We start from the raw sequence: 25097 nt of genomic DNA, 5'->3' as shown, positions 1-25097 counted from the left end.
CAACATAACTATAATATTTTTCAACCTAATAATTTAATAAAACTTTAGTACAATTATAACAATTTAAAACATATCATTTCAACATGATCAATCAAAACAAATAACATTCTTCCAATAACAACTATGCTGCAAGGAAATAGATCTAGGGTTTTAGAAGTGAATATAATATATATATAGTTATGAAATTTAATAATATTTTATAACATATAAGGGTAGTTTTGTAAAAATATACTATAAACGGGACGGGGAGAGGCGGGATTACCCTCCCCCGGCCCCGCCCCGTCTCCCGTCGGGGTTTCAAATACAATCCTCATTCTCTTCCCATTTACATAAATGAGTTCTCAAACTCGTCATAACAGGAATGAGGTGGAGCGAGGACCCGCTGAGTATGGAGATTTTGCCATCCCTAGCGGCATGGTGTAATTGGGAGGTTATTTGGGAGTTAATTCAAGCTAATAATGGACTTGCAAAGAGGGACCCGATACAGTTGGTCCATTTTATTCTCCATTAATGGAATCTACACATTTTAGAATAAATTGTTCTTAGATAGACACATTGATTGTACTTTCGATGACTTCCAAATGTTAATAATATAACGCGTGTTTGTGTCACAAAAATCAAAATTAAAAGTCACTTCAAACCTTTTGAATTTAGTAGGTGGTTTGAGTTGTGTGTACTCCGATGAACTCAGCAATGAACTCAGCTTGGACTTCTAAATTAAAACGAGTGACATTTTTATGAAGTAGAACAATAATGAAATGATGAAAAAGACTATCAGATAAGAATATGAAGACAAAATTGGGGAAAAAAATAGTATACGAAGACAAAATATCCTTTTACGTTTTTTCCAAAATACAAAGTCAATTGACAGAATACAACATACACATATACATCACATATTATTATTATTATTATTTCAGAATACGTGAATCGACTTCATAATACACGCATTATTCAATTTAGGAATGCGATTCGAAAGCGAAACTTTAAAAATTTACCTCTCAAATTTCTATCAACGCTGTTATGTTCCTGAAAACCACACCACACATTATTAAAAAGCAGACACTATATATATCACCAACCAATTAATGTTGTCTGTATTTTTTTCAAAATGATACCAATTGACATAGTAGTATGTCTTTTAATGTTGTCTGTATAATACCAATGTTCTCCTACTAGTATGTTACACACAACACTTGTTAAAAAGCACACATGACACAATATATACACATCACCGATTGAGGACAATGCTTAGCTACTCACCTGAGTAGGGTGAAACTACTCACTCCTACGTGATTCAATAACAAACTAACACATCACCTTTAATAATAAAATAATTTGCACATTTTTCTGTTTTTTCGGATCAATCATTGAATAAACCGTATATAGTGTTTTTAGGTGTGGATTATCTTATTTTTAAATGTGGTGTGTTATTTTATTATTGAACCATATAAAGGTGAGTAGCTTTACTCTATTCACCAGTGAGTAGCTAAGTATTATCTACCTATTAATGTTGTGTGTGTTGTTTAATAAATGTGATGCCCGATGAATTTGTTGGGAGGAATTAATTTATTGGTGATTCATTCATGGTGTCATATATCACCATTTAATGTTTTTTGTATTGTTTAATAAATGGAACACGTTAAACTTGTTGGGTGAATTTAATAATTAGTTGGTGATTCATTCATGATGTCACACAATTGATGTCACAAAACTTAAAAAAAAAAAAAAAAATTGAGTCAAAATTCTATTTTTTATATGAAAAATTAAAGAATTATTTTGAATCTATTACAAATTAAAAAAAGAATCAAATATATATTATGATGAGAGGATAATATCTAAATCACATAAAGTGAAAGCAGGAGTGAGAACGAATTCAATAGCGAAAGAGTTATAGCAGCAAAATTAAGTTACAAGCCGTGAGAATTTATACATATAATTCTTCTCAGACTTTGCAAAAGTTTGGTACAATAAATTTGTCATGTATATTTGTATACATGCATGTGTGTGTGTGTATATATATATATATGTATATATTCACTTATTTTGTCATAATGGAAATAGGAATCCTAATTTTTTAGGTTTTTGGTAAAACCCTAACATGGTCGTGATGGCTGAACGAAGGGAGAAACAATCCATCTATTCTGAGAAGTCATGAGCTACCGAAGCAAGGAGGAAAGCCCATGATAACGACTAAGGAAAGGCTTGAGAAATGCTAACCTTACGTTAGCAGTGAAGCAGGAGTCAAAAGGAAAGCCTCTCAATTTCCACGTCAGCATACACTAGTGGTACAAATTTTTTTTCTCTTCAAATTAAGTAATAATAAAATAAAATAAACAAACGGGCAAAAATAAATGAAATTTGTTGCTTCTGAGAAGAAGCGAGTGTCAACGACTCAACGTCCATCCTAAACGCCGTCTGCGACCAAAGAAAACACCCTCAAATGTTTTTCAATTTACGGAATTGCCGTTTTGCCCTTCCGCGGACACCGCGTTCCAATAGCGCCCCTGGTTTTTAATCTACACAGTGAGCGTACGCTTGCTCCTTCTCGGAAACCGACTTTCGAACCTAATTTTGGTCTCATAATATAACTTTTCATCGAACACCACCATACTAGTATATATGTGTCTATATAACAAAGATGTAGTGATAGTTATTTCTCAAAAAAAAAAAAATTTAAAAAATTATTTTTAAAGAACTATAGAAGATGATTTTTTTTTTTTTTTTTTTTTTTTAATTGACTTTTTAGAAACGGTCATTCAAATAAATTTTTGTATAGGTTTTAATTTTCAATGCTCAAAATTAAAAATTGTTTTCAAAAAATCGAACCAAACAATCTATTCTTTGATTTTTTTCGTTAAGCATAACAGTTGAATAATTTGTTCTCATGCTCACTTTACTTTGTTTATTAGCTAATTAACTAGGTTGGAATTAAATAGAGTGGTATATTTTAATTTTATTGATTTAACTTGGTAATGGTGTCAGTAATGGCTATTTCTATTTATTTTGTTGTAAAGCGTCTTTTATTTTTATTTTTATTTTTTTGTGGATTAAGTTTAGATCTCGGATCGGATTTGATTCTAATTGAATCTAATAACTAGAATATGAATTGAATATTTAATTCCATAATCTGTTAATAATCCAAATGTGATGTGAATTATGATCAGAGTTAATAATTTGATCCAATAAAAATATAATATAAAAAATCAACACTCTCTCTCTCTCTCTCTCTCTCTCTCTATATATATATATATATATATATATACTTGTCATTCAACTGGTATGTTGTTAAAAAAACTAATATTTTTTTTTTCTTTTCTTACATAGAGTTTTATCATGTATGATATTACAAATATTAAGCATATAAATTTTTTTTCATTTTTCAAAAATCATTTTCTTCCTCATTTTTAAATTTTTTTTTTGGCTCTTCATTGTATTTTTCTTTGATAGAGAATCAAATATACATGGTCAGATTATTGGATCGAATATACAATAAATTATTAAATTGGATATGAATTTACTAACAAATAATCAAACAGTACTTATCGAATTGAATTATTCATATTACTTATTAAATTCGGGTCAAATTTTGCCTTATCTGATCCAAAATCGATTCGGTGTTAATATTGACCCGAAGTAAAAATCTAAATAAAGCACAGCAAACAAGAAAAAAAAAATGCACCACAGAATGATACATTTTTCATTCTAAGTAGTCAGTTTTTACTAAAAGAGAATATTTTTTTTTCGGAAGGTACTAAAAGAGAATATTCTTCAGCAGTAAAACTCAGGTGGGCATGTTGATAGTGGATTAAATTAAAATGTCCCGTAATGGCAATGATGTAATTTAATGAAGACTCAGGGGTGTTTGTTGCTCCGTCAGCACTATAAAATTATCACACGACATGCTACTGGAATTCTCATTTCGGCAAGAAGAGAACGGTTACTCTCTCTTTCTCTCTCTTCTCTCATCTCCGAAGAAAAAAATCAAAAGTAATCGAAATCCGAGCTGAGGGCTTGCGAATACTAGGTATGTGAAAACCCTTTTGTTTTGATTCTGTTTTGCTTACGATTATCTATTCTATTTCAATATTTGTGCTGTTCTGTGCCATGCTGATTGTTCTCTAGATTTTGGGCACCTATTGTTGTTTTGGCTGATTTATGGTTTGGATTGGATTTAAGATTTAATTACAACGTTGTTCCTGATAAGTTATGTTAGGGTTAATGTTAGAACTGTAAAATAGTGGCTCTAGAATTGGTGGATTTGATGAAGTTTTGATTTTGAAATGGGCTTTTTGTATAATTTGGAATTTGATGGAATTCAAATGAAATTGGATTTGAAGGGATTTAAGGGAAAAGTTACTGTTTTGATACCCAACTCAACTCTTCCCGTGCCCTCCTCAAGCTTAGTCTCTCTCTATCCTCTCCTTGCTCTGGTCCATCTTCCAGTTCCCCCATATGCCTCCTCTACTCTCATCTCACTTATATGTGTGTGTACACACATATACATATTGACCTTTTTGAGGTCAATACAAATTGTACAATCTCTTTCCATACCACACATACACAATCAGACACGTGTTTATAGGTCTCTCCGTTTCTAATTAAACATAATATCACTTCCTTTTTTAATTTCTTAATTTCATTCCTGTATGTCTTTTACGAAAAGGAAAAAAAAAAAAAAAAAAAAAAAAAAAAAAAAAAAAAAAAAGAAAAGAAAAGAAAAGAAAAGTAATTTTGATTACACTTAGATTTCCCAAGCATGTAAAATCTCATATTCAAAATTTTAGTTCTGCATCTTAGATTTTTTACCCCTAATCTGAAACAGACAATAAATTTCTTTGTTGTACTGTTTCCAATAAATTTTCTTAATTTGGGTGAGTTTAATGTTAATTATCACCTACCCAAGAAAAGAAAGTTACAAATTTGTTTTTTTCCGACTGTTTTGGTGCATCTGATATTTTTGTTAAAATGTGTCCCATTCGCAGCAATGTGCAGTTTCTGTTATTAATCATTGGTACCATTATGTGTCTCATTCTCTTTTTCTGACTGTTTTGGAGTATTTTAGACTGACTTTGCATTATAGTTGACATTGTTGTTAGAGCATTCACTTCCGTTTCCTTATATTTTAGAAACTTCAAAAACAATTTCACAGCTGAATGTCATTTCTGACATTTACGAATATGCATAATCATTTTGTAGACAAACTTGTTATAAGCATGATGGTGCTAAAGCAAGGAAGATTAGCGTTGAGGTTTTGTAGAGCAATTGAATTGATAAAAAGATTAACCAATTCAGAGTGCAGTCAAAAGTTTTAATCATGTAGGGTGCTATATATTGATATTGCAGATCCTGCTTAATTTTGTCCGTTTCCTTTTCATTTTATAACTTCTGAAAACCCTTTCACCTCCAAAAATTTCAAGTGGTCTGTAGTTGCATTTTAGGCTTGCGGGTTAATCATGGTTGACTAAGTTTTTTTCTATAGGGTGTTGGGGAGAAGGGATACTGCTAGGAACATTCCATCTTCATATTTTGTTGTCGTGGTTTAGATTTTTTTAATTTTTTTTTATATTTTTAATTTTAAATTGTTCGGAAGTAATGTTATCATCTTAATTACCAAAAAAAAAAAAAAAAAAAGAAGTAATGTTATCATCTTTCCTGCCCTTGATTTTTCTGCTGTTTCACCAAGCCTTCTTTTTGTCCATGAATATCCTTTTCAGTTTCACTACTTCATTCAATGTTTAATAAATAGCATTCAAAAATATAAATTCAATCTTTGAGTACTTTTTGGAAACCAGTGTTGGATGTATAAAGATCTATTGAATTTGATTATTTTCTGTATACAATTTATATGATTTTTTTTTTCTTTCAAAAAGATAGATTTCCTTTAAATTACAAATGTGAAGTGCCCAATTCCCAAAATTACAAACCCAAATTTGATGAAAATGTTTGATTGAAGAGAATGTAAATAGTCACTCTGTTAGTGTGGTTGTTGAAGGACTTGTAATTATTTAATACCTCTTGAGGAGTGTGCCAATTTATGAGTTCTGTTGCAAGTTCATATCTCTGTTTGCAACTGGATAGTGGAGACTCATTATCACACAACTCCAACATATAACTGGAGCTTTTACATGGACTTTGCTTTTGCAAATGCTTATGTTTTCCTTATCTTCCATGCTATTTCCTGTTTCTTAAATTCCATGATTACCTTACTGCTTAGAAGCTCTATTGACCCAACTTCTTATGTATTGCCCATTGATATTATTAATTCTTTCTGTTCAAGGCCACTGTTGTCAGTTCAATTGATTCAATTTAGGAACTTTTTCGCAAATATCTTACCTGCATGGTGGTTTATTCCTGCCTCCGAGACTGCCTCCAAACACATTGGAGGGAAAAACATAGTCCAGAGGGGTTGTCATATAGTAGAGATCTCAAATTCAATTCCTTCTCCTCTCTTTCTATTTAAAAGCCTTGAAAGGGCAAATATGGTTTTCAGTGCTATTAGTAGTCACAGAATCCCGTCTGTTGATAGTTTTGATCATCACATTTTCTTTCAGAGTTTGACACCTGCCCTTTTTACCAAAAATCTTGAATTACTTGTTCCCTTTGTACCAAGTATTTTGTGAGTGTTAATGATTATTTCAACATCAAGGTTGTATTTCTCATGATAATCTATCTTTTTGCAGATTACGTTGATTCCATCATCCATTCTCCGTAACCGGAGCAGCAGTCAATGTTAACAGAGTGGCTAAATTCATTGGAAACAAGATTTTGGCTGTCAAACAAATTATCTGGATGCTTATTGAGAAGCCAATGCTCATATCTTTTTGTCATGATTTGGCAACTGATGATGGCGGCCTATAACAAATGAGTAATTTTGGAGGGTTGTAAAAGCAACTAGTTGGTAGAAGTCCTGCATTCTATTGTCTTCTGAATCAATCAATAAATTATCCCCAGATGCAAACATCACCGGAACATCAGGATTCAGGTGGTATTCACAGGTTGTACCATCAGTCTATGCAGCAAATTGAACCATTCTGCTTGTCTCCTTTCCAAATTTTAAACAACAATGAATCTGCCGATAATAGCAGCCAAGGGACTCAAGTTTCTTTCCAAACTTACAATGAACAGTTCTTCACCCTGGATTCATCCCCGGCAAATGCTTACATGGTACAAGATTCCCCTTCTGCTCTAAGCATCTCATCTAACAGGAGCCCCTTTTCACCGCAAGGTTCTCAATCATACTTGTCAGATCCGCATCAGTCCCCCGACTATACTTATGGATCACCGGTTAGTGGGTCTTCTTTTGTCGATGATAGCAGTGAACTGAGACACATATTAAGAGACTTGGAAACCAAATTGCTGGGGCCTGAATCTGATGTTGATGACAACTGGAGTTCCTCCTGCAATGGTGCAGTCCACCAAGCCTCTTCCCTAGCAAGGTCAAATCAAATGTTGGAAATGAACCGTAGCTCAGACTTGAAACAAGTGCTCGTTGCCTGTGCAGAGGCAGTATCAAATGGTGATAGATTAACTGCAGAAAATTTGATGCGTAGGTTAGAAAGTATGGTTTCAGTTGTTGGGGAACCTATCCAACGGTTAGGTGCATACTTGTTGGAAGGCCTTAGAGCAAGGCTGTTGTCGTCAGGAAGTGTAATATACAAAAAACTGAAGTGCAAAGAACCAACTGGCTCAGAACTGATGTCTTACATGTCTGTCCTCTATCAGATCTGCCCATATTGGAAGTTTGCTTACAAGTCTGCCAATGTTGTTATTGAAGAAGCCATGATAAATGAACCCAGAATTCACATAATAGATTTTCAGATAGCACAGGGCAGCCAGTGGGAGTTTCTCATCCCTGCTCTTGCCGTTCGCCGTGGTGGACCTCCGTATATTCGCATTACGGGCATTGATGATTCCCAATCAGCTTATGCTCGAGGTGGAGGACTTCACATGGTGGGGCAGAAGCTATCAAAGGTTGCTGAGTCATACGGAGTGCCGTTTGAATTCCATGGTGCAGCCATGTCAGGATGTGAGGTCGAGCGAGAACATCTTGGGGTTCGACATGGAGAGGCGCTGGCAGTGAATTTTCCTTATGTGTTGCACCACATACCGGACGAGAGTGTGAACACTATGAATCATCGAGACCGGCTACTAAGGCTGGTTAAGAGCTTGTCACCCAAGGTTGTTACCATTGTTGAGCAAGAATCCAATACTAATACTGGCACATTCTTTCAACGGTTTTATGAGACCCTGGATTATTATACAGCTATGTTTGAATCAATTGATGCTGGTCGCCCAATTAGGGATGACAAGCAGCGGGTCAGTGCGGAGGAGCACTGTGTGGCTCGAGATATCGTGAACATAATAGCATGTGAGGGGGCCGAGCGGGTGGAAAGGCATGAACCTTTTGGGAAGTGGAGGTCTCGACTTGGAATGGCGGGGTTTGAGCCTTACCCCTTTAGTTCCTCAGTGGGTGATGCCGTCCAGGATGTGTTAAAGGTCTATAACGATAACTATAGAACTGAAGAGAGGGATGGGGTTCTTTATCTTGGGTGGAAGAAAAGAGCTTTGTCAACCTCTTCAGCATGGAGGTGATGATAATCTTATTAGTGGTTACAGCATAAAATTTGTAAATTTTTCCTTCTGTTTGTTAGATACGAACTTTTCTAAGTTTGAGTGACACGCTTATTTTGTACCTTTATAGATGAACTCTCTGTGCTGCAACTCCTCGTGCAGAACTCGAACTTGAGTCTTCTAGCGTTCTTTGAATCTTCTAGCTTTCTGTACATGCCTGATTAGGAATGAAATTAATGAGTTCTGAGTTAGACTTCATCTGATCTGTTTCACTCCTTGCCAAGTCATGAAGTATCCTAGTAGTCATTATGTAGGTTCGCTCATGAAAAATGTGCGCTAGGTAGACTCTTGTTGTACTCTTATGGTCATGCTATAGATTTTTTCATGAAATTTTTTCCCACCAGGTATTCTCTTGTACTCTTATGGTTTTCTACAAGGCATTTTCATGAAAAATGTTCTCACTGGGTGGACTCTACTCTTTTGCATCGGTCATGTAGGTGACTCATCTTTTCTGAGGATAAATTCATGAAATATCTTCTCAGATTTGTGTTCAATTTTTCATTTTTTTTTTCCCCAGAATAAGTTCTGGTTGTTGCAGTTGAAATGAAAACCAAATTGAATTAGCTTGGATTTCACTAAAATGAAATTTGATGATCATGGTTCTTTTTATATAAGACTTGAGACTTCCTCAAATCTTGATTATCTATTCCAAAATGCAACAGCCTACAGGGCACTTCATCACACTTGATGATGGACATTTGCATTGGCCTGCAGCTGGAAAACGTATTTGGTACCCCATTACACAGTTTATTCTAATACTGAACCAGAAACATAACTACTACCATATACGAGTGCTAAAGAAGGGGCTATGACTTCTCTCACCAGGAGCCAGCCATCAGAGGCTGTACCTTCTTGGGAAAACCTTGACCCCAAGAAACTCGGATTGCTTCTCTGGGAGCGGATCGCAACATGACCTGTTTCTATCTATAAAATCAACTACGAGATCTTATGGTTGCGTAACCTTGTTCATAGTGAAACAAGCTGCCTGAGTGAACTCTTACTGGAGAGGAAGACCAAAAAAGTAACCTGCAAGAAGTCTCAGTTGTATCAAGAAATTATGAACAATTAGCTATAACTGCAGGCATGGTTTTGAACAAACTTCCAATGAACGGGATTCTGACACCTCAAAAAGATGAAATTTATACTGAATATAGCTTTGGCTTCACATGATCTGAAAACTAAAAAGTACATTGTTTGTCTTTGTTCAGAAAAATCCTTCTGTGACCCCTATACTAATTTCATATTTGTATGCACTATGCAACTTGTAAGTTTACAGAGGTTAACAAAGAAAGATATATATATATATATATATATAAAGCAAAAGCCAGTTGTACATGTAAGCAGACTGTTGCAGTCATGCAGAAGGCAGTTAACGACAATTCTCCAAAACCCTGTTTAACAATTAGCAGCTTCAGGCTTCAGCAATATATAGCTGCATTTCGCGTAAATCATCTGGAAGGGAGCAATGATAACAATTTACGGACCCATCAGCAAGCTTCCCATGCTCTGTAGGTAAGGATTAGAAGAAAGGTTTAGATGTGGTGTATCAAAGCTAAATGTTTCACCCTGCTTTTCCCCAACTTCATACTGATTCACAGTAATATATGATGAAACTGGGGTTGTGTGTGTTGCCATACAACAATCAGGACTAGTGACATCGATTAGGGTCTGCTCATGTTCAGCCTTGGTTTGTGGCATCTTGTTTGATCCATCTTCAGGACTCAAGCTGATCCCAACACCAAGATCAAGGCTTATTGCATCATTTCCTTCTAATATCGTTCCTTGAACGGGTTCCATAGATGGCATACATGTACCGGCTCCAGCTGTAACATGGCTACTAGTCCGTCCAGCAGGTACATCATGGTTATGTTTTCCCTCATATGTGGTTATTACAGCTCTTGGATCATGTGATGCCCTTTCCACATGTTTCCTGACTTGGCATCCAACATTCGTGCACTTGTAGTAACTCCTATATAGCAAAGAGTAATAATAATTATTGTACTTGTATCTCTCTCCTTAAAGATGAAAAGGCAACTTGAAATACGGAAGATAAATGAAATACGGTGTCATGTGACCACCACTATATAAATCATGGCTGGTGTCTTACTTTTACTGGACAAAAGAATATGGGATAAAGTTGCCATTCAGCATTTTTATGTGCTAAATCAGACATAGAAGGTTAGATGATTTAGCTAAAGTACAAACCACGTTAAAAATAAATTCTATCTATCTACAGGATAACAGAACACTTCCAAATGTTTTCTTTTCATTCACTGTAAAGGTTTTGGAGGGAGACGGATTCACAGTCACACCTTACCCGCCGGGGGGGGGGGGGGGGGGGGGGCGGGGAGAGAATGTGCTTCAACTGTTTGAAGCCTGCATGTAGGTGTTCTGAGATATGGATCAAAAACGAAATAGTATACATTGCATATTTAATTTGATATTCTGTTCTCCAACCACGAGCTAAGCAATAATAAATGCACATAAACATATTTGCACATTGTAGAACATTACCCCCCAATGCACTCACGAGCAGGCACACTTGACATGCATGATAATAAATAAAAATATTCATTAAGATCCCAAGGTATACTTCTGCATCTATGAATTCCCATATGCAATTCTATGCCATTTACAGGAGGAGGTGTACTTAACCCTATAAAACCTTTACCCAATTATTAGAGATGTCTAAATAAATTCTTCTTTGCCTGCAGCCATATCTTCAATTAAACAACACACCATCATGTCCTTCCTTACAATCTCAACCCATGTTAGACAGTAACTGAAGTCTACAATCATGGACAAGTTTACTCCTACTAGAATAAGTGTTAAAGAACTAATATAGCAACACCGTCCTTTTCACAGTGGTGCTTCTTTCAGAAACAGTCAAATATGTAATGTAAAACCTGGCAGAGCAGATTCACCGGTTTGCACAACAAATTTTCCTATCTTTTTCCTTTTCTCCTTGTGAACCAGTAGCCAATTGTCAACTGGCAGATGTCCTGGCAGACAATTTCAAACTACTGTGGCTGCTTTTGATATAACAATGCACCTATTTTTATGTCCATCATTAAGTGTAAGGTCATCCGATAGAGTTATCATAGTTGGAAGCAAAAAAAAAGAGTTCTTGTACTTCTTCCAAAGCACATTATTCATATCTAAAAGACACCACAGGATGAAAAGTAGAACAATACTACAATCATCTTCATAAGTGATTATTCTAATTCATAGGACTATATTTCCTGTCACAAATCCACTCAAAGTACTAATTCTCCTTTGACAAACATGGATTACCTCACTTCAAATTTGCCTTATTAAAATTTACTTGAAGAGGTATGCATGGAGCAACAGCCTGGCTTGGTCAATTGGAAGTAGCCTAAAAATGACAAAAGCTAGAAAATCCGCGGCCGCAGAAATATATTTATGCCTGGTTTTAGGAACTAACAATAGGTTAAGGTTGTCAATAGGCTAAAGAAATATAAATATAGAGGGGTTACTTTCTTGCTTCACTTACACGCTACAAAGCTAATAGGAGCAAGTTGATAAGCTAAAGAAATACATATATAGGGGGCTTACTTACTCCCTTCGCTTACAGAGCTAATGAGAGCAGATATATTTATGCATATGCTGACGACATCTTACATGCTAGTGAAAACAGAAATTAGAAACTTGAGCTTCTTCAGCACCATATACAATACACAAAACAGTAGCAGGTGCTAAAGCAAGTTCAGGAGCAGGAGGGTTGGGATGTATTTTTTGTCCTTGAGAATTTTGAAGGTCAGGGACATAAGAGAAGTACATAAAATAAACGCATCAGTGCCCCCAAAAACTCAAATGTATGTTTTCATGCGTGTTTGTCTGAATTGGCACATAAGGTTTACTGAATCATGACTATGGTACAGCTCTACCTACTTCTTAATACTGCTAGCTTATGTGGAAAGTTGATTCATTTTCACTTTCAACACAGTACGAATTCCAAATAACACTCTGGTTGTTGGTGCCAGCACATTTTTCATGACATCATCCCCATGCCTGGAGAAACAATTTACATGTTTCTTTGTATAAGTGTCACATGTCAATTGGTCTTAGGATAAGAATCAAAGGTGGAAGAAAAACAGTCAGGCTCATGATTTTTTCCCATAAAACAGCTATAACATGAAAATTTTAATGCACCATACCTCGGGTTAGGATTGCCTTTCACCACTTTCTGCCCATATTTACGCCAGCGATACCCATCATCTAGTATATCAACCTCACTGATAGTTTGAACAACTACACGTGGATCTCGAGTTGGCGTAATCAATGGAACTAGATTTACACAACCAAAATCTTGCTTCCTGCTTAATTTTTTTACCCAGATGTCAATGAATTAGAAGAAAGATACACATGTTAACATAAACATTTGTCAATTGTTCAAAATGAAGTACCTGCGCTTTGATTCTGGATCATCATCGTCATTGTTATCATCATTACCATGCTCATCATCACTTGTAACTGGAGGAAGCTCATCTCGTTCAAAGTGATAAGATGTCTGGCCATGTGCATTGGAAGTCTTGCCTTCAAATATGACAATGGACCAAAGAAAATCAAGCAATCTACCAATAGAAGTATCAAACAGAAATTATCAGTGAAGTTCAAGCCTACCTTCCGAGCTTGTTAAACTAGAATTTTTTTCTAGATTTTCCTCATGGATGGACAGTGCAGTCCCAACTGCATATCGACGTTTAGGTTGAGGTTTTGGATGATCATGCCTACCCTTATAAATAATCTCGGTAATCTTTCCATCAAGAGAGCTTTCCAGGAGCTTCTTCACTTGGCAGTTAGGATATGTACATTTGTAGTAGCTCCGGGGGAATTCACTACCTTTAACATGTTTCTGACCATACTTTCGCCAGTTATAGCCATCTTCTGAAGATTTCTCTCCAGTGACTGAAGGACCAGCTTCTTTTTGTTCTTGTTCAAATGCTTGAACCTCAAAATCAGTATCCTTGCTCTGCTGCAAGTTGCCAGAGTCAATATCAGCAGGTGGAGGAGAGTTTGAAGTAAACAAGTCAACTGCTGGATGTGGAGCGTCAACAGAGAGAGCCAAGTCACGTGAGGAGACTGCTGCCTGCTCACTTGTAAATAAAGCTGATGATGCAAATGATTTAGGCTGGCTCTGATCTTGGGCTCCCACAAATGGTTCATATTGCTGGAAATTTGAACCTGCAGAAGCCTTGCAAACAGTTAAAAAAAAAAAAAAAAAATTAGATAAGCAGTACTCAAAGGTGCAATCTTGGCATATTGCATGCACAAATTATAATGAAATAAATAACCTAAAGTTCACAAGTTAGAAATGAAATTTGAGTAAAATGCACTTCAAATTCTCATAGAATCATATGCATATTTCTTCTTCATCTGTTTACGTAAAATGAAATCAACTCAACTAACAAATCTTAATCTTGAGTACCTATAGTCACCAATTAAAGTGAAACGCCTCATATGATAGATCTAAGTTGTGGCCGGCCAAATGATGATATCAAATTGAAAAATAAAAGCAACAGGAAGTCACCTATCGCTGTATTACTTGCCAAATTTAAGTCAATTTTAAAAAAGCAAAAAACCTGGAAGGCTGAAAAAAAAAACCTACTGTGCCAATACCATTCACATACAAGAGTATCCATGACTTAAAAGTAGCTCATGCATTACTGAAAACTAGAGTTTTGCAATGAATGTATATGAATACAGAAACTAGAGTTCGCACTACAAGTAGGGAGACTAGTGATTTTTCTATAAACATAGGATCGCACCAAGGATCAGTACTAAGCGCATATCTACTCACAATTATTTTAGATGAAATTACAATAGATGAAATAACGAAGGACTTATAAGGAGACATTCGCCGATAACATATCTATATTGAATACTTCGAAAGAACATTTAGCAATAAAATTAAGATGTGGAGAGATGCATAATAATGAAAAAGTTTAAAAAATTAATACGACAAAACTGATAATAAATTTAGTAAAGAGTTGGATATTGATAATATAATGATCACACTTCAAAACCAAAGGATTATCCAAAATAACCATTTTGATACTTAGGATCAATAATATAAAAGGATGGTGAGATAGACGGTGATACAATTAGTAGAATTGGATCAGGTTGGACAAAATGGAGAGGCGCTGGTGGTGTTTTATGCGATACAGAATAACAAACAAGTTAAAAGGAAAAATTTTTAGAACAGTTATTAGGCCAACTATTTCATATGCAGCAAAGTGTTATGCTTTATAAAAGAAGCAAGAACAATGCATTCATGTAACTGAAATGATTATGTTAAGATGAAAGGTAGGAGTGACTAGAAGAGACAGGGTCACTTATCAAAGTGTGAGGCATAAATTAGAAGTGACGCCTAAAAAAAGAATGAAAAAGAAAATCATGAGGCCAACCCCATTCATATGCTATTGACGACAACGACGATGACATTATTGAAAACTATTAACAGCAATTAGCACAGTGAAGTTGCAATTAGTAGAAAGTAGAAAAGCTCTTTTAGTTGGTTTGTCCAGATTTGCACCTTCATCCAATTTCTTGGTGCATGCAAACAACCATCAGTAGAAAGGCCATTTCCCAATGATGGTCATGTCAGTTTGGGATGCTATAGGAGTAGACTAAATGCAGAGGTGACCTATATGTTGTCGTGTCATGAAGAAATATCTATTACAAAATAGAGTGCAAGATATTGAGCACCAATCTCGGCACACTCAGGAAAGAGATGTCCCTCGAAACAGCAGTCTTAAATTTTTTGAATTACACAGATGTTTCTGAAATTATCAACAGATGGATTGGTTACATATACGGGCTGCATTGATGGTAATTATCGCTGTCAGGGTGAACTCCAGGAAAGTGCACGTCCAAATTTTTATTTATTTTTTTTAATAAAAATTTCAGGCAACTCAATTGCGAAGAACAACATGCACTATGGTGCCAGGAATGACTCTAAGGGAAACTGCCCATTATTATTATTTTTATCTATTTAATTTTGGGTTACTCCACAAGGGCTAAGCAAGCTATTGAGTCAGTGTCCCAGGTCATATTGAGTGTCTAGGCCGAGCATTTTATTCTTTTCCCATTGCACAGACTATATATTTATTCATCTTGTATTGATTATTCCATTCTAACTGCAACTTTGTGTTCTCTGGTCTTTTTATTTACAGTACTTGATATCTGTGAACTTTGATTCTTCACCACTTGTTCTATAATTATTAGTTATCTTGCCGCAAGTAGACATTTTCTCCAGTTAAATGGAGATATATAAATATGTGTGTATATATATATATATATATATATATATATATATATATATATATATATATTATTAATATACATTTTATTCAGTACCATAATAATTTTAACAAGATAACTGATTCCGGGGATGTAGATGGTTAATGCTTATTATTTTCTAATGAGCTGTTGAGTTCATTCTTAGTACATTTCTAGATTATAGGGATCTTACCTGAGAGATATAGGATTGCTTGGTGGCTTACCTAGTCTAATGAGAGTATAGTTATTAAACTCAGATGTAGAATACCTAAAAGTTCATCTTTTGGGTTGCCTAACTAACTAAAACAGTTAGATAAAAGTCTCATCATGTTGAATAATAGAGTGAGATGGAAGGGTTTGCAAAATTGGGTTTATTGGCGTATGGTAATTGAATAACTAATTTGTGTCCTATTTATTAATTAAGGAAATTGGGACATAACAACTCTACGGCGGTAAACGGATGCCAAAGGATATGTAAGTGAGATTATAAGGATACCAATATCTAAAATGCTGTCCATGCGACTGATTTTATAGTGACATAAAGACACTGAACCAACCATACGGATGAGTTGTGGTTAGGGGTGAAATGCCACTCGAACCCAGAGCTAGTTGGTTCTCCCCGAAATGCGTTGAGGCGCAGCAGTTGAGTCCCACAGCTTCATTCTCCCTCTCGTCATTTGAAGGATTTGTAGGTTCATTGATCAGGGCTTGACAGAAGAACTTTATAAGTTTCCAAAAATTGAAGATACAGATTGAGAAATTGAATTTCTAAAGAGGAATTAGTTTGAGAGTAGAAGTAGATCATGGATGTCTAGTAAATAAATGACACAAACACACTTCTATACCCAAGTTAACAACCAGTAAATTAGCTTTCATAATTATTTGACACAAATTACCAAAAAGGATAATGCATGCTCCCAACAACATTAATTTTACTTCCATCAATATTAGATACTGAATCACAGGGAATCCAGCATTTTTTTACTTTCGATAATTTTATTTGATTTTTCCTTTTCATAAGTACTCCAGAACAATTTTACTCTCAACTAGACCTAATGCCATTGATAGTCCTGAGCTCTGAAATTTCACAATAGTCAACACATGAATAAAGGTTAATGTGCCTTCTAGCAGTTCCCATTTTCTATATAGATTCTTTATCCAATATCGACCACTATTTCAAGGTATATTAAAATATAGGATAGTAATTTAATTTTTAAACAGTCAGGCCACACAAACCGTTCCACAGAATAAACATCTCTCTGTAAAATATTAACAACTCGGGCAGAGTTGCCGCAGAAACATTCAGAAAATATCAAAAATTTATTCTGATACTGTTTTTGCGTTGAAACATTGAAGTAGATCAAATGTGATCTTTAAGAACATTAAAACATATTGGCAAAGTAAATAATAATAATAATTTAAGATGTGTAATAGTCAATAAATTATTATCAAGAAATTATTAAAAAAAAAAAAAAAATTATCAAGAAATTACCAGAGGGCCTAATGAAGATAAGCCTGATCTTGATCCCGGTCTATCGTGGTGTCTAAACTTGGAGTTCCCAATGTTTCTTTCATCACAGGTGTTGCTGCTGAAGCTTTCTATAGTTGACATGAGAGTGGCTGAACCAACAATTTCCTGCACTTCAAGAGACTTTATCATGGAACCTGTAGTTGGGGAAGGCTCCACCTGCAAAACCGAAAGCTTTTCACTTACAACCTCAGACCTAATTAATACATGTAACTTAAACTCTTTTCTTCAGAACGCAGAGAACTAGATAACAATACAATATCTGCTAGTCATCCAAAATAAGTAATCAAACACATAAAATGCCAACTCCAAATCACAGCAAAAGAGATTGAACCCAATCAAGAGAATTCCAAAAGCTAACCAGTATCCGTACATTTGCTTCCTTCTCCTCCATCTCATAATAACATTTCTCCTACAAGCTATTATGCCACATGTATCTCAACACTTCAACAAGAACTTCTTTTTACAAATGAAAAGGCCACGGAACAACAATAAATAAGATATTTTCTATGAAAAAACATCACTTGCATTAAAATATAAAGAAAAAAAGCAACGACTCAATGGAAGGACAGATTCAAAGAACTAATCATCAAATAATTTTACCCAAAATAAAAAGTAATTACCAAACTACGATACTTTATGAACATCAAAAACTTACTATACCAGCATAAAAGCACCAATACAGAATAGTGTAAAGTGAGAGCATCAGAATCTAAGTCACTGCCTCAAGCACATATGCACCAACCTTTTTCTCCACTTAATTTTACAAAAATCATATTACAAAATCATTCACCACTGCCGTCAATTTCCAACATGACGACATAGGTGCTAAAAAGTAAGATCACTTTTGGTAAATCATTTTGTGTTTGTATATATATAATTACTTAGATAATTTGAAGAGCTGGAGCTAATTTCTTGGGTCCACAATTCTCTACTAAACAGTGAACCAAAGAAAATGATAAATCCACTGGAATGTCAGGAATTTGATTCTATTGACACATATTGATTGAATTTTTTACCAATTACATTAATTAAGCTAGAAATTTCCGGATAGAAATATTATAAGTAGATACACAAACAAGTACACACAAACAGCCTCTCGATTGTGACCTTGAGGTCATGGTTTCGAATAACGGAAACAGCCGCTCTGCATGCGGGGGTAAGGCGGCCTATATCTGACCCTCCCCAAACCCCACATTGGTGGAGCCGTGCACGCTGGGCTAGCCCTAGATACACAAGTACACATGTGCATGCATTTGTTTATGATCAATTCACTCAAAAAATTAGAAATTTATTTCTGTTGACACATATTGAATGAATTTGTTACCAATTACATCAATTAAGCTATAAATTTCCAGATAGAAATATTATAAGTAGATACACAAGTTCACACATATGCATTTGTTTATTTATGTATATATATAACTACTATATAGGAAATTTTTGATAGTATATTCAAAGAGTAACTGACCTTAATGTCAGAGAGAAGAATTGGGGACTCGAGCAACGACGAGGGGCTGAGACCAGGAGGGATCGTGATACACGACGAGCGCGAGATCGGAAGTTTCGCCGGAGACATGAGTTTATACCTCGAGACATTGGAGCCGACGCCGGACGAGCCTCTGGCATCGGAACTCATGGCAGATGCGGTTTTTCTCTGATCCTGGCCGTTCGATGAGTTGACCGAGTGGTTGATCACACGGTCAGTGTGGTTTGAGTGATCTAATTGAGTCGTCGGAGCTATGGAGACCTCTTGGTGATGTGTTGACTGTGAATTTGAGTTTCGGAGTTCACATTGTTGGCCATGATCGTGCTTCAGAGTAGCTGTGTGTGTGAATGAAGGAGGTGGTGGTAGACGAGAGGTTTGTCTGATGTTTGTGAGGGTATTTTAGGAATTTCACTTGTTGCAAACCACGTGTTCCTTTCCGCCGCAGTCAGTGGGACAGTGGTGGGCTGTCTTCTTGCTTCCACAATTTGACTGTAACGTCCCACGGTAAAATGATAAGATGGAGTATTATTTGTTAACAAAACACGGGTAAATTAGAGTCAACGATATTTTAAATTACACTTACCTTTGAAATTTGTATTTAGATAACACATATCTTAATGGTTAACAAATTTTATCCTTAAAAGACATGTTTATTAGAATATAAACATAATTACAAATTCTACAAACCTAATAAAAAATGCGAGTACATGAACTCGAGACATTTACAAGACGAAAATGTAACAATCGAACAAATAAATAAAAAATATATTATATCATCTAAATGTTGTGTGTGTGTGTATATATATATTATTTGCAACCATAAATTATTTAATTGTAATTTAGAAGTTGTGAATTCTAAAGATTGCAAGTCTTGTACGCTAAACTAGGTTTTTTTTTTTTTTGGCTATATATCATCCTTACATAATGTTGATAAAGAATTAATTTCTTAACATATTCAACATAAATTTATTTAGGAAAAAAATTAAATATAAGCATACACTTAAAATTTATATGTATATATTCATTCATTAATAATTATAAATCTTAAAAATTTGGAATAAGAATGGAAAGAAAAAAATGATGATAAAATAATAATGAATATTAACAAATTGAAAGAGATTTGGGATTTGAATGATTTTTATTTTTATTTTATTTTTTCCCAAATAGGTTACTCCTGTAATTAGAATGCATCCAAGGTCGGCAGGAATGATTGTAAATCTCTATTAATAAAGGAGATTCTTAATAGGAGTAGTTGAGTGAATACTTTAAAGTGGATTAATTAAACTTTGTAACATTTACCTAATCACATGGAGTTTTTAAAGTCAAAAAACTAAAAATGATGATAACCGCACGATTAGTTGACTTTTAAAGTAAAAAATTGGACTCTTCCTATTGACAGTCAAATTACTATGATGGTGTTGTTAATTTTTCCACGTTGCCATCATTTGGGAGAGGGAGTCAGATTAAATTTTGTGTATCAAAAATTATAATTCACAATTTTTTTTTCTTTCCATTTTAAAGTAGAGTATCAAATCTTGGATTGAATTCAAATAGTAGTGATGGACCATATATTTTTGTTATTCAAAAGCAGGCCCAAAATATTGGGTATGTTTTACAACTACTATATGGGCTAGGCTTTCAGGCTAACTAGTTGGTCACTTGGCACTTGGTATAATATATATGCTCACACATGTTATGTATGAACGGTTAAATATGCCCGTTACACATTGCAACGGGAACAATAAAGGCCTCGCTTGGATTGCATTTCAAAGAACAATTCTCAAGAACAGTTTTCAGTTTTTTCATATTTCAAACCTGCTTGGTTAAGAGAATTTACAAAACAGTTTCCGAAAAACAAAAACTACATATATATTTAAATAAGCGTTGAAGGTGAATTTATTTTAACTAGTATTCTTAACTTAATAAAAGTTGCACAAATACAATATATCAAGTTTAATTAAAATTTGACAAATTTAGATACAATAAAAGAGTTACATGAATTACTTCAAGTGTCATGTGCACTTTTAGTTGTACAAACATTAATATTAGTCATACATAAGCAAAACAAAATATTAGAGAATTACATAAATAGCTAATCAAAGCAAAATATTGGAGAATTATAAAAGCAACTTCATTTAGCATTGCCTCTGAATGATGCCCACATTTGATTCGTCAGATGAGTTCTAAGGGCTCCCATTTATGCTGCACCATCATCAAATAAATTAAATGCATTCAGTACACCAGCATTACTACTGTTACCATTCCCCCCATCAGCGACAATAACATCTTCTTCTCCATACTCCATAAAAAAACGATCATCTAATATATTTTCACGAATGAAATTGTGAATCGTGTAACAAGCAGTTATTATGAGCCGTTGTCTAACCAATTTATAATAAGGCATAAGCTTTAAAATGGGAAAACAAGCCTTTAGTACTCCAAAACAACTTTCAATGACATTGTGAAGTGATGAATGCCAATAGTTAAACAATTACTTTGCACCACGCGGTTGCCGATTGCTACCCCTTTAATCTTGTAGATGATATCTTTGAACACGATATGAAGGCAGAAATCCTTTTGTGCATGGGTAACCAGAATCAACTACATAGTATTTCCCTGCAAAAAATTATTTAAGTTTTATTAAGGTTAGTAGCATGGTATTATTAATATTAAAAAGACAAAAGTAATAGTAATACCATCAGCTGGTATCGGGAATCGTGCAGCAGCTCTAGTAATTGCATCAATAAAAACTCTCAAGTTATTTGTCGTTCCCTCCCAACTCGCGTAAACGAAAGTAAATAGCATATCAAATGAGTAAGCACACATGACATTTTGTGTCACTACAGACTTTCTTCCTCTATAAGGAGTTTGTTTGCTGGCAGGTGCAAAAGCACTTATATGTGTTCCATTAATTGCTCAAATGCAATTCTTAAACCAAGGATAGTACTTAGGATTATGAAGTATATGAGAAGGCACATCATTGCTTTGTGGTGGACGTATGAGAAATTTCCCAAGGTGACATATTGCTCTTAATACGAGCTTAAAATGTCTAGAAACTGTTTCGCCAAAATGTTGAAATCGTTCAGCTACTACTGCATGACGAATATTATGTCCTATAATGAACAAAAACATTGCCACTGGCTACTCGATTGAAATTATATATATGTCTTCTAACAATGATGTGCCTTCTCATATACTTGATTTCTATTGTAATTGTAATTCATTTGATAACATTATTAGTAGCTGTAATCTCAATTCATTTATTATTCCATACGTAATCTCTACACTATATGAGACTTCCGTTAGATTATAAAAGTACTATTATATCTCATCGTTAAAAAAATTATCATGGATTCGTCCACTGACTTAGTTACTGTGTATAGATAAGTTGTTCACTAGTCACTTTACTCCTAAACCTTCTCGCAACATATAGGACATTTATGCCCATGCTAAAATATAACTTTTAATCCATAAATTTTTTAGAGAAAGAGGAGTACTGGTGGAGAGGCGATGGAGGTAGAGATGGTGGATGGTGGTGGAGAGACGGTGATGCTGGCCGTGGTGGAGATGGGTGGTCGTGGATGATGGAAATGGTTGCGGGGGAAGAAAAAAAATATTTATTTTATTCTTGCATGTGTATATAATGTTGGTGCTAAAAAAAAAAATTTGAGTGAGTCTCTCCCTCGGGCACGCACATACACATTCATTTTCAACCTACACTCGATTTTACATCACTTATCATCTGCCTTTAAAATTTTCGATGAGCTGCAGGCTGCAGCAACAATTTTCAACCAAAGAACACTTACACATTTTTTAAGTATTGATATTTTTTTTGTAAACTTGTGATGAATGTAGATATATTTTGTTAGAGGGGATGGTAGTCTCGTGAGTTGCATAATACGGAATGATATAACCAATTTTGAAGGGGTAAGATAGGATCAACTCGTTCTTTTTATTTATTTTTTGCCCGTTTCTAGATTCGAATTCATTTTTCTTTTTTTGAAGATTGAAGGTTGCACCATTAGGCTGGATGACCATTGTAAAGGAGATTGTTAATAGGTGAATAAATAGATTATACAGTAGTGGATTAATTAAACTTTGTAACAAGTTCATAACTTTTGACATCAGATTAAATTTTGTGGATTGAAAGTAAACTTTGATAATTAGAAGCCAATCAAACAAAGTCTAAAATAGGAGTACTAAAATAATCAAGATTTCATCTTATCGAAGGTTGTTGATATTGGCGCTCCACAAATCTTTTTTGTTATAAATTAAATTACTAAAATGTTCTTAAGTCACAATATTTAGTTGTTGTATTTTTTGATCTCCTAATTGCGTATTTTGCTATTTAGGGAATCTCTCACGTTCTTCTGCTAATTGAGATTGTGCTTGGACTTTTATTTTTATTTTTTGGTTTTTCTTCGGCATTTATATAGTATAGATGCATTTTTTAATTAGAGAGAGTATTACACAGAAGAAGTTTGCCATATCCACATGTTTGTAGTGTTGTTATTGGTGAATGTAAACAGTTGTGTCCCAGGAGACAAAGGGCACAGAGTCCGTTAACACCATGCAGAAGGTAAATTATCTTAAGAATATAATATCCAATACTAGCCTTGCTCTAGGTTTATTATTATTATTTTATTACTTGAATTTGAATGTTTAATTAAATATCAAGTTGCATATTTAATTAGTTACTTTTTAGCATATTATTAATTATCTCATGTCATATTCGTATAATATTTATTATATCTTAAATGTCATTTGAAACATATATTTTTTAACAATCAAATTGAAGAAATCAAGATCCGGCGGGCTTGTATTATTCAAAGCTCAGAGTTCCCTGAAATTCGTCAAAATTCCTCTTCCCACTTCCCCAGCCGGTGGTCGCGTCATTCGAGAGACCGCTGACCAAGTTTGGCGTTGGCTATGACAGAGAGAACCAAGTAAGTTCTGAATTATACTAGATATACATATTATATATATATAATGTGGAGTTGTCAGGTACATAATTGGTGATCTTGGAAACTTGAAGTGGATGAAAAAATTGAGATGCATATAAGTTGAAAGAGTGGTGGTTATGAGGGATGTGTTCCCGGAGGAGAGGAAGAACGTGAGGGTGTATATTATTGTGATTCAGAACTTTGGTATAATTTCACTTTATTAAGATAAAAGAGTGGAACACCTTGAGTATATATGTGGAACGCGAATATCAACAGCCTTATCAAATACTAAGTTCATTTTGTCAGGTCTATATTATAAATTTGCTTTCAAACTTAAAAATGCACTATTGAAAATTATAACTTAACAATACTTTTTTACTTTTAAAAGTAAAAGACCAATCTGGGAGTGAATTCAAGTATAAGTGGCTATGAAATTGATCAAGGTCCAACCCAATCATGACTCCATATTACTAAGGAAAATAATCAATAGACTGTAACCCATATCCGACCCTTATTTAAAAAAAACAAACCCATATAGGATTGTTTTAAATAGTGTAGTCTTCTTATAATATTGTAATTTAATGATTTAAATGGGTAAATTAAGAAATTAAAAAATAATTACGTATTCTTATCATGATTGGAGGTATTGTTGTTTAAGTTTGCAAAACTAGAAGTAATTGAATTACACTTTCCTTCAGTTATCTCTTCCTCTCTTTATTACAAACTTGGGAGTGAGTGCAAATAACAAATTACCCTAAATTCTATTATAAGTAGGTTTGGAATTGATTAAGGTCTGACCCAATTAAGACTCCATTTTGCTAAGGCAAACAGATACTGAGTCTTGTTATGAGTGATGGACCATTATTGAAAAGCAGGCCCATACTTAATGGGTCTGATTTCCAATTATTCTATGGGCTGGGCTTTTAGGCTTCTTAGTTAATAGCAGTACTCTTGCCAAGCCTTAATTAACTAAAAGGTCTTGTAGTATTTCCTCGACCTTCTGGAGCAGAATCAGCCACACTAGAACATCCATCTCAACTTCTGAAAGCATAGAGGAGGACAACATCTTCATCATTCTTGCATTTATGAATTCGCACGTAAATTCTACTTCTTATATTTAAATTGAAAAATAACTTTTTATAAATTTCATTCAATATAATAAGAAAGATCCTTGTAATTATGTAAAATCTCGCAAGAGTTG

General features: G+C 34.5%; 2 protein-coding genes across 4 annotated transcripts; one reads left to right on the top strand and one right to left on the bottom strand.

The window, feature by feature from the left end:
- Positions 1-3925: 3925 nt before the first annotated feature.
- Positions 3926-8832, top strand: LOC132309126 (scarecrow-like protein 13). The gene is made up of 2 exons (XM_059807477.1): positions 3926-4027; positions 6684-8832. Exon 2 carries the CDS (start codon positions 6955-6957, stop codon positions 8593-8595), a length of 1641 nt encoding a protein of 546 aa, XP_059663460.1. The 5' UTR covers positions 3926-4027; positions 6684-6954; the 3' UTR covers positions 8596-8832.
- Positions 8833-9765: 933 nt separating this feature from the next.
- LOC132309111 (probable WRKY transcription factor 20) lies at positions 9766-19315 on the bottom strand. Of its 3 annotated transcripts, none has more exons than XM_059807463.1 (6): positions 18936-19315; positions 17429-17623; positions 13279-13849; positions 13062-13191; positions 12813-12971; positions 9766-10603 (listed from the first exon to the last, which is right to left on the bottom strand). In XM_059807463.1, exons 1-6 carry the CDS (start codon positions 19101-19103, stop codon positions 10111-10113), a joined length of 1716 nt encoding a protein of 571 aa, XP_059663446.1. In that variant the 5' UTR covers positions 19104-19315; the 3' UTR covers positions 9766-10110. The 3 variants fall into 3 exon arrangements, with proteins under 3 accessions (XP_059663446.1, XP_059663451.1, XP_059663456.1); XM_059807468.1 differs by lacking the exon at positions 18936-19315 and adding an exon at positions 17826-17978; XM_059807473.1 differs by lacking the exon at positions 18936-19315 and adding an exon at positions 17838-17977.
- Between the last annotated feature and the right edge of the window lie 5782 nt (positions 19316-25097).

Source organism: Cornus florida, unplaced genomic scaffold (genome assembly GCF_030987335.1).
Source record: "Cornus florida cultivar Cherokee Brave unplaced genomic scaffold, ASM3098733v1 CherokeeBrave_3.0.0_Hap2_Chr01, whole genome shotgun sequence".
Taxonomy (NCBI): domain Eukaryota; kingdom Viridiplantae; phylum Streptophyta; class Magnoliopsida; order Cornales; family Cornaceae; genus Cornus; species Cornus florida.
The sequence above is the reverse complement of the archived record's forward strand: the minus strand, read 5'-3'. Positions and strand labels throughout refer to the sequence as shown.